The following is a 10,805-nucleotide window of genomic DNA, read 5'->3' as shown; positions in this document are numbered from 1 at the left end:
TTTTTATTTAGGTTTTACGAACCAGACTTTTAAATAATAAATGAATATTAATGTAGAGCCTGTTTAGAAAATAAAGATGGCAGCGCCCTTGGGATCAATATCGGTGCGACTAAGCACTGCAAACTTCACATGTAAACGACGCGAAAACAGACCAGCAATTACTAAATCAGCTGAGGGTACAACAAGTGATCTATTAGTATTGTCAACGGAAAAATGCACCGAAAATAGCAAGACAAAACAAGATATAGCGTGTGTTCCAGTTATTGTTGAATTCCGACGTCTCCTCGAGAGTGTCAAGTACAAAAGCATTGACGTCGTGCCTGGGGTAAGTGTCCACAGCGGGAGCGACAGGAATTTTCTGCCGGAACGTTGGGGGTGCAGATCTGGGGCCGATTGCATGAAAGGGTCTTTGCAAGGACCGTCTTTCGTGTCACCCATCTTTTATGATGCGCCATATGAAACACATTTTATAAATAGATTACCTGCAAACATATTTTATTCGTCTGTTAAAATTAACATAATATTTGTTTATAAAATAATGTGATATATCATGAAATTGTATAAAATTTGATTTAAAAGCAAGCTAACAAATCTTCTTTATCATAAATTTCAGAAACACCTCGCTTACACTCATTCAATGAACAAGGTTATAATATAACCTTGTTCTCAGTTATATCTCTATGTGTGACAAAATAAAGGTGGCAATGTTTGGCTTATTTTCTCTTTTTCTTTGGGGCAAATGCTTGATTTTTTTTTACACTGACAGTTTCCATTAGACCTGTTAATTCATACCGCTTGGCTCTTATTTAAATTTGATTCTTTATATAATTTTTTCTTAATTAAAAATAGAGATCAAAAAATGAGAATTTTCTTGCCATATTACTTTCCACCAACAGAGGGCGTACACAAAAAATATGCCCAAAATTCAAGTTTTTGAGCGTTCTGGTGAATACAAAAATTATTCCCACATTACTAATGATAAATTGATTAAAACTATATGTAAATTAGTAATTTTGGTCACAAAAGTGATATTTTAATGACTTTTTAAAGTGTGTGCTCTATACAGCGTTGGCATACCATAGTCCTACCTGTAGATTCTCCACAGGCCAGATGGTAGCAGTGAACAAGTGCTCACTTATAGCATATCATAAAAGATGGGCGACACGAAAGACGGTCCTTGGAAAGACCCTTTCGTGCAATCGGCCCAATATGTTACATGATCCTAAGGCTAAGCATCAATTGATCATGCACATGCACTTGAGCAGAGGTGCAACACTAACACTAGTAACAGTAACCTGGAATGTAACGTCCCAGCATTATTTTTTAAAAGACGCTAAATCATTTGATTAATAAAATCATGACAATACATCCACATCACCATTAAATAAATAAGATGAATATTAGGGCCTATATGGTAGTGGATCGTATTACCAAACACTTTTCATGAATAATTCAATCATATCAAACGCATTATTGTCATAAAATTAAAATTCACCAAACTTTCACCACAAATACACAATTACCTACAAAATATATACCAAAATTTTGCCGAAATCGTTTTTCCTTTTTACAATATTAGCTTCCGCTTCCAATCGGACCCCTCTTCGCGTGTGAATATTTTGGTCACTTAAAAAGGTATCGTATTACCGAACATGTGTTTTCTATGGGAAAAGTTCAGAAAACAACAAAATCACCGATGAGCTATTTGACCATATATTATTATTTTTCTATTCAAGTTCTCTTTGAAGGATGTTGCAAAAATTTGAGCGTATGAAATTAATTTCTGATGCGTATGATGCGCGCGTTCAGTAATATAAGGCCGGTCGGTAATACAATCACTCACTATACAAATTTAATGTTCAGATTGGAGACAGGTAGGATCTAGGCCTATAATTATGAAGGGCAAACTAAAGCAGAGCTCAGTCAGAGCTTGTTATTTATAGTTTCCCTATCAATGAAATTATAAGTACCGGTAGTTGTCAACTTGTTTTAATATCAATATGAGATAGAGAAAAAAATAGGCATGATTTCAATCCAGGCCATGTCTTAGAAGTTAGACTTAACATTTGTTGAATCTCAATTAAGAAATAAAGTTAAATAACAACAAAGTTACAGACTACCTTAGGGGGGTCGGGTGTCCGGACACTTTATAATTATTTTTGAAGCCTTCTTTTTTGTCTTTGGAATATGAATTCAATAGTCATGATAGTCATAATCATCTTCTATTTTGTTCTCTATAGTACATTTTGTACTAAAATTGATGAGACTTTGCTTGTAAACTTTTCCAAATGACTTTCTTAATTTGATCATCTGGACTAATAACCTGTCCGGACACACAACATCTGGGTATACTAACAGGCTAGCAGGCCACTACCGCTACCCTCCACTCCACCTATCCGAACCCTTGGAGGATAAATACTCGATCAAAAAACAGACAAATTGTGGCACTTTATGGTAACAAAGGCAACATATGAAGACCTAAACATACACTCCGCTTACTTTACAGTTAAATTTACCATCAGACACAGACTAACTCCTTGCCCTTTGTTGAAAACGTCTCAGATCGGTGATTTGAATCCGGTTCTCGATTCATCACATGTATTAAATTCTCTGCCAAATCGAAAATTGCACATGCGCAGAGGTCTGCAGCAATTTGTACCTAGAATTGCTGCAGACCTCGGCACATTTTCGATTCATCTGCTGCTGTTCTAATGAGACCAAGGGCTTTCTTGAACAGCTGATGTGCCTGTTCAAGTCTTTTCTCCATCCCTTTTGTAATATGTAATACTGCTGCTCCAGAGAGCATAGCAATAGACCTTCCAGAGGGAAGCACAGTATTGTGGTAGAAGGCCTCCTGTGTATGCTCCACTTCCTGTAAGCATGTAGAAAGTTTGTATGCCTTTTGAGATGATCTTTTCCATTGAGTTTATCTTGTCACTAGATTTTATGATGCCAGGATGTGGGTGTCGAAGATGTCAGTACTGTGTCACTCCAGAGATTCCAGGACGGGAGCTGGAGTGCATGTTTACTAAGCCTGAGTCGAATCGATTTTAAAATCGGTGTTCGATCGATGTCATCGAACACCGGTGCAGATTTTGCAAAATCGGTGCATCGAAAAAAAAAAAAAAATACGTCGGCCGGCCAATTCGTTTGGTTTACACAATCAATCATCAAAATATCAGTAATGTCCAACTTTACTACTACTTACTTGATTTCTATTGCCCCCAAAATGAAACCGAATGAGTAATTATGATGCTATTCACCATTAATTTGAAGTTTATTTCGATCATAGTTCGAGTATTACTCGTCTGCTCGTGCCGAGATAATTTATGCACGATGAATTCATGAATGGAAGTCATGGCCACCGATCGTGCATGCGCAGTACTGTTCTTTAATCAAACCAGAAAATGGCCGGAAATTGACGCGATCAACGTAAAATGAATCTTGCTTTCATGAACAATATTAAAATCATGACCATAGAGCATTATTTAATCGTAATATTTAACAATAATTTGCATATGATAATCATTAATATGAATTTAGAGCTTGATGTGAAACGTTTGTATTTCGTTTCAATTTTCAATGGCGGACATCTCATGACGATCGACTTGACTTGAGTCGAGCTAGTGCACTTGTCTAAAAAAATAATCATCACGTCAGGATTGATTCTCGAACATTGTCTACATGCAAAAACTCTGTTCAAGTTCGTAATATCACCATATAATAACATTTAACATGACAAAACAGAGAAAATTGCGTTTGATATTTTTTCCTATCAATTTGAAGCTAGTTTGTGCCCAACTTTGGACTCTGATTTCATGAATGGGAAAATATGTCATACGTCATCAAACACGCATGCGCATTGTGCTTATTTTCTCGGAGCTTGGAGGAGACGTCCAGAGATGGAATAACAATAGAAATAATCCCAGTATTATGTCTTCCATATGAACATAACATAGTTTGCTGACATCGTCAATATTCTTAGTATGACCATAAAATCTTGTTAAATCGTAATAATTTAGATGAATTTAGGGCTCGATTCGAAACATTCGTATTTATTTTGATCGCATGCTCAATTGCGTCTAAAAAAACTGGATTGTCATCAGGATTAATTCTCGAACATCGTCATAACTCATATTCCACAATCTTTCCTCACAATCGTTATATCAGCATTGAATAGCAATTCAAATGACCATCCAGAGAAAATCACGTATTTATTCCCATAAATTTATTTGGAGCTCATTTTGGATCCAACTACACAATCTCAGGCAAGTTACAGCGCTCTCCGTTGATTGCACTTGTTTGCTGGCGCTGACGCCAAGCACGCCTGTCGTTTCGGGAGAGTGAGTGTACGGAGCTGCGGACGGGGCTGGTGAATGGACTGCGAATGCTAGTCGACCGAAAATCATTCGGATCGACTCTACGTGATTCATGTCTTTATTATTGTTTCATTTGAACTTATATGTTGTCATCTGCAAATATCATTGTTGAAGATATTTTGGGAAGAATTCTGCTTTGGTCCCCGGCCTTTTTTGTGTGTTTTGTGATCATGGAAAATACAAACGAACTTTGCTCTGTCATCTGCTTGTGCAACGCTCACCCGGCCAACGCCAGCGCATACCGTCAGTGCGTATATATGCAAAGCGCATCGCATCGACACAAAAACAAGACTAAATTTTCCCCGCCTTCAATATTCGATGCATCGATGTTCGATCGAATTAGAGCTGTCGAACACCGGTTTTCAAAATAATCGATATGACTCAGGCTTAATGTTTACCCTTATTATTGAAAGGTACTACACAGCTTTTATTAGGGTTAGTTGATCTTGTACCTCCAACTTTTGGAGTAGCTGTTGGTAACCTTCAACATCTCCTGTAATTCACTCGGAGAAGAGCTGATTAGTAACACGTCATCTGCTATTCATATTCTTTTTTTTGTAACTAGGTAGGCTACTAAATTACTACCATTTATTTATATACATGTCTATATCTGAAAAAAAATTGAAATGTATATTGTTGATTTTTTTTCATATATTCTATTGCAGATTTCAAATGTTGAGTTACTCCATACAGTAGTTGGTCTCTATGACACATGTCTTCCTGATATCACCCCTCAAGTTCTCTATTCTACTGTGACTGGAAAATGGGCTAAAACACTTGTACTTCTCAGAAGTAGAAAGGGTGAGAAAAACAACTTTTTCTTAATTTTCAATATATTTTCATCATTTGTTAACCAGTTAGAGACTGTATGATTTTGCTGTTTATGTGTTTTCCATAGACTCAAGCCCGCATATGTGCAGCTCTGGGTTAATATTTGCATAGATTCATAAATGAAACAAAATTACAGGTATTTATTGTGCAATGTAATTTACCAAGAACTAATGATAAATTAGGGATGAACATATCAGTGTAATTTACTTGTTTGATTATGGACTAATACCTGTTCTGGATTCAGTCAGGCTCAGTGACTAAAACATTAAAGTCTACAGTCTATTCCGTATTGTCAGTGTCTAAAATGTGAAAGTCTAAACTCTATACCGTAATGTAACTGGCTATTCCTTTGACTTTCAACTAGATGTGGCCCTGGAACTGCAGCAAAGGATTCTCCAACGGGAGAGAGAAATAGAGCAAAATACGGCACAGAAAGAAACAATATCACAGAACAATAATGCTGATGTGAACAAAGACCCTACCAACAACAGTGACAACCCAACTAAGACAATAAACTCTGATGCAGATGTAGATCCCAGCGTGACTAATGATTCAGGTGAAACCAAAGAAAGTCCTCTTTTGAGATTATTAGAAATTGGAGGTGACGGAGAGGCAACTAAAGTAATACAGAACAGTAAAGGCGCTAATAGTCAACCTGGTGGGGATGATGAAGATGATGCTAATGATGCGGTTGCTAAGGAGGAGGTGGATTGTGTTGCTAAGGAGGATGAAGATTCTGTTGCTAAGGAGGATTTAGAAGATGTCTTGGAGGAGGAAGAGCAGAGGAAGGTATTCGCTGATGTGTTCAGTGACTCTGACAGCGAGGAGGAGGAAAGGTAATTTTTGATCTTATTATCCACATTAGATCCTTTTCATAACAGCATATCCCCCCCAAAAAAAAGAAAAGAAGACATACATGTACATGATGTAGTTGTATTCTCATTCTTGTGTGAAGTTTAATTTAGATATAAGCTAAGAAGAGCCTTGGTATATTGGTTCTGACTCTTGCCTTGTAATGAGCATCCTTGGGCAAAGTATAAATCCACACTTTGTCATTTTCCAGTCCTGCTGTCCATCCAGATGCTCAATTGGTACTCGTAGCATTTGAAAGTTATTGTACCTTGTCCATCATTGTTAGCATCTCACATTGTGACTGACTGGAATACTTTTGAAGGTGGGAATACTTGATTGAATAGATAACTGGGATAATAATAAATCTGTAAGCATTTAGACTGGTACAATGTACATGTATGTCTTAATGGCCTTAAAACCAGATTATTTAGGAAGAGAAAGGTTAAAGTTTACATCCTCTCAGGAAATAAACATATCAAAACCGTCAACAATTACATGTATTCTTTAAAAATCTTAACTCTTGTTATCGAGTAAATTATTTACTTGTGTTATTATGCAAATCATATCAGTTTATAATAGTAGACCGGGTCATTCTATAAAGACTTGCAATTGGTTATAATCAATTTCTTCTCAAACTAAAATTGATCTTAACTGATTTTGTGAAACCTATCCAAATAGTGAAGAAGAAGAGGAAGAAAAGGACTTCTCAAAAGGTATCCATGAATTCCTGAGAGCAGTGAAACAGAGGAAGGAGAGGAGAGAGGAGTTAAGTCTAAACCCAACCCTGGAAGAAATAGAATCAACGGTCGGGATCGAGTCAAGGATTGTGGCTTGTGCAACTTGGGAAAAGTCTCACATGTGAGTTTTTATTTTAGTAGATAATTGCCTCATAGAATCCATTCTCATACCAAATCACTTTTTTTTCATGTTGGTGTTTTTTTTAATTCACCAAAACATTGAAATGTCATTACTTCCATATCTCATATCCGATTTCAATGAAATTTTTGGTGTTATGCTTGTCCAATATTTAAATTCTCTTTCTATCCAAGTAAATTTTTTGTCGGGGTGAACTTGACATGTAAGCTTAAAATTGACAGCAGCCTAATAAAACAAGAAAATTATGTTAGTTCTCATTTGCAGACAATATTTATTAGCTTGACTATAAAATGTGACAGTGAATAAAAAATAAGCTGTCAAGGATGAATTAATGTCACATTTTATCTTTCTACTATTAAACCAAAGATTCAGACGTTAGTGTAAATTAGAATGGAGTTCAGCATACAGGCTTTACTGTTAATTTGATTGATCTTGATTACATGTATATGATGAATGATGAAGATAAAATATTACATCTGTCACATCAGGAGATTAGCCTTTTCATTATAATAATGATAATATATGTATATTTACCCAAGGAAGCCACTTCAGTTCTGAAAACTGTTCTTCCAGCTGGCCCTGCTATTATCATTACCCCAGCTTTAGCTGGGCTGCCTAGGCGCTCAAAGCATTCAAGGAATTTCTTCCTACCAGTACCCATTCACCTCACCTGGGTTGAGTGCTGCACAATGTGAATAAATTTCTTGCTGAAGGAAATTATGCCATGGCTGGGATTCATACCCTCGACCTTCTGTCTTAAGGTCAGAAGACTAATTCACTGGGCCACAATGCTCCACAAGGAGCCTTTTATGAAGCAAATGAATAAATACTTTGTCCTCATCTTATTTCTTATCATACTAGCCGTCCAGGTGAGAAGATTGTCCAGATCGATTTGATGGGCGTGAGAAAGAGATGCAGAAGATGTGGTATCGGGAGATATTTGTTAAGGGTAAGCTCTTTTGTTTTCCACCATACATTACATTTATTTGTGTCAATCTGTAATTATAATGGTGGTTGTTTTGCAATGATGGTACAACATAGTGGCGGTTGTGTTTGTTGTGGTGATAGTGATGGCAGTAATGATAAAAGTTTAATGTTGGTGGGCTTTAGATAGAGTGGTAATGGTGGTGGTAATGATGGTGGCAGTGGTAGTAGTAGAAGTGTTGGTGGTTGTGGTGTTGATGATGGTTTTATTGGTTAAAGTTATAATTATGAATGGTTGTGATTCTGCTAGGTGATGTATTAGGGATGTTGTTGGTGCTGATGATGAAAATAAAACATGTAGTTATGGTGATTGTGGTTTGGTGTTGATGATGGTAATTGAAACAAACTGAAACAAACTGAGAGCGTTGTTGGCTCAGTCGGTAACGCGTCTGCCCTTCTAACCAAAGATTTTGGGTTCGAGTCCACCCCGGGCGGATGACTGAAGCCAGTGCGTTATGTGTAAACGTCTCTCCCATGTTTCATCGATGCAGGCTATAATACAATGGAAAACACTCTCCCTCGGATAGGATGTTAAATGGAGGCCCCGTGTAGAGGAGAGTCACGACCTTTGCACGTTAAGAACCCATTGCACTATTCATATAAGAGTAGGAGGAACTTCCGGTGTAGGGTGGTCCACCTGCACTCCCCCCCACCCCGTCAGTTATATATATATATATATATATATATATATGGGTTATAGTGATTCAGTTTGCTTTTTGCCTCCCAGGCACAGGTGATCCCAAACAAACAACAATGATAATAATAACCTGTAACTAAAATTTTGAGATACAAAAATATGTCTATGTTTCTACTGGTGTTATACTACATGTATGCAGCTATTCCATTGGAGCAAATATAACAAGATCGATTCTCACAGAATCTACATTGTAATATTATCATTTGCAATCTAAATATCAAACTGATTTCAAAGAGTGTTTTTTTTTACACTCTTCTCCTTTTTCCCTCTTCCATTCCTATCTTTCAGCAAATGAAAGATGTAAGCATCGTTGGACCTTATGATTCTCTAGTGGTGTATGCTGACCATTCCGCGGTGGATTTCTTTGCGCTTCATGGCTTCAGTGATGACATTGTCTTGAATAGTAAATACTCTGACCTAGCTGATAATTGGACCAACTGCACCCTCATGTGCTATATACCTCCTTTTGTTGGTAAGTTACCTTTGGGTCATTATGTACAGTGGGTGATTTCAAGTTCAGTGTTGACCATTTGTTGTTGGTGTAAGGTCAATTTTTACACAATTATAACACCAAACATGATATGAAGATGGTCCCGAAAAGTCACTAGTTGTTGAGATGTCTCAATAACGTGATCTGGATTAGTTTTCCAATCTCTGAATAAGTTTTGGAGCTAGGGGAAGCAATCCAAATTTTGTAATCCAAAGTTTGTAACATACAAAATCTAATTTTGTGATAGAATTTTACATAATATCCAGAAAATGATGTATAGATTTCACCCCTTTATCTTTCTTTTTCTACATTTATCTGCAATTTTTTTATTGGTCATTATATTTTTGGGGGGTCCATGGCGCCAAGCCCCCCCCCCTCCATCTGTACGCCAGTGATTGTATACAATATTGACCACTCAAAGATGACTGGATATTATCATTTCCATGTTGGTTTTTGTACTGACCGTTTGATCACTAATAAGAGGCCTTGGCTGAGTCGTGATAGAAGGGCCGGTATTAAAAGCATCAAGAAGGAGACGATTTCCACCGTCATGTGTATACACCCAATCTATAGAATCACAAAGGAGTGGATGATTTTAAGTATTTAGTTTCACATGCGACTCAAGAAAAGACTTCCTATCTGGAAAGCTCTTGTATGGAATACATGTGATAAGCTATATTTGATTTGGGAATCAAATATTTATCTGTCAATAAAACTCCTGGTTTAGGGCATGTGTGGAAAGTATCCTTTTGTATGGTTTAGAAATATAGACAATCAAGAAGTTCTTTAAAAAAGACTAGATGGCGCATTCACTCAACTTTTATTGAGGTTTCAAAATATTATTTGGAGAGATCACAAATCAAATTTATTTATGGAGATCTTCCACCCATCTCCATTTCCACCTATTTTTTCAATTGCAAGCCCTTTGGAGTAAAGGATACATTTGTTTCAATTCGCACCTGATCGTACAATCGCTATGATGCCATAAGTATTATATTTTAAACTTGTTTTCTTTGAATAAGGAGGGTAGAATAGTCGCAAATTTGAATAGTATTTGTATGAGGATCAACTTCTTTATGCTGCTACAATTTGTGAAATATTCCTTTAATTGTGGAATATTTCTGGTATTCTGCTCTGGGCTATCCAAAGTAATATAAATATTTGTAATATTTATAAAGCTAATTTCAGGTTTCTATAATATTCCTTTAATTGTGGAATATTTCTGGTATTCTGCTCTGGGCTATCCAATGTAATATAAATATTTGTAATATTGAGCTAATTTCAGGTTTCTATAATTGTAATGAAAAGATGGTGACATTACAATTTTCAAAAATTGTGCCTTGCCATAACAATTTATGATCAAACATTTCCTTTATTCTTTACATATATCATTCAAATCAAACATTGATAATCTCTGTTTTTATCAGGACAAACAATTTTGAAGGAAACAGACATGACCCTTGACCTGAAAGAGCTTGAGATGGAGCTTCAGAAATGGACAGAGAAAAGCAGAGATGCGTACCAAGGTCAGGTCTCATGCATTATGAGGTTACGACACGAGGTCATCGCACTTCGTGCTCTGGTAGGTAGATGAAAGATGCTATTTATATGTAAATGCCCATTTTATTCAAATAAGTGACATTTGACAAAAAACTATACTTTGTAAGTGATGGAAGAAGTATGTCTAAGAAGCCCT

General features: G+C 36.5%; 1 protein-coding gene across 1 annotated transcript in view; it reads left to right on the top strand.

Moving 5' to 3' along the window:
• Window positions 1–43: 43 nt before the first annotated feature.
• LOC121424006 (RNA polymerase-associated protein LEO1-like) overlaps window positions 44–10,805 on the top strand; it is a 53,358-nt gene continuing 42,596 nt past the window's right edge. The window contains exons 1-7 of the mRNA XM_041619572.1: window positions 44–325; window positions 5,045–5,180; window positions 5,575–6,046; window positions 6,741–6,920; window positions 7,800–7,887; window positions 8,908–9,091; window positions 10,537–10,691. Of these exons, the coding sequence (XP_041475506.1) occupies window positions 77–325; window positions 5,045–5,180; window positions 5,575–6,046; window positions 6,741–6,920; window positions 7,800–7,887; window positions 8,908–9,091; window positions 10,537–10,691 (1,464 nt within the window). The 5' untranslated portion in view covers window positions 44–76. The remainder of the gene's footprint in view (window positions 326–5,044; window positions 5,181–5,574; window positions 6,047–6,740; window positions 6,921–7,799; window positions 7,888–8,907; window positions 9,092–10,536; window positions 10,692–10,805) is intronic.

Source organism: Lytechinus variegatus, chromosome 11 (assembly GCF_018143015.1).
Source record: "Lytechinus variegatus isolate NC3 chromosome 11, Lvar_3.0, whole genome shotgun sequence".
NCBI lineage: Eukaryota > Metazoa > Echinodermata > Echinoidea > Temnopleuroida > Toxopneustidae > Lytechinus > Lytechinus variegatus.
The sequence above is the reverse complement of the archived record's forward strand: the minus strand, read 5'-3'. Positions and strand labels throughout refer to the sequence as shown.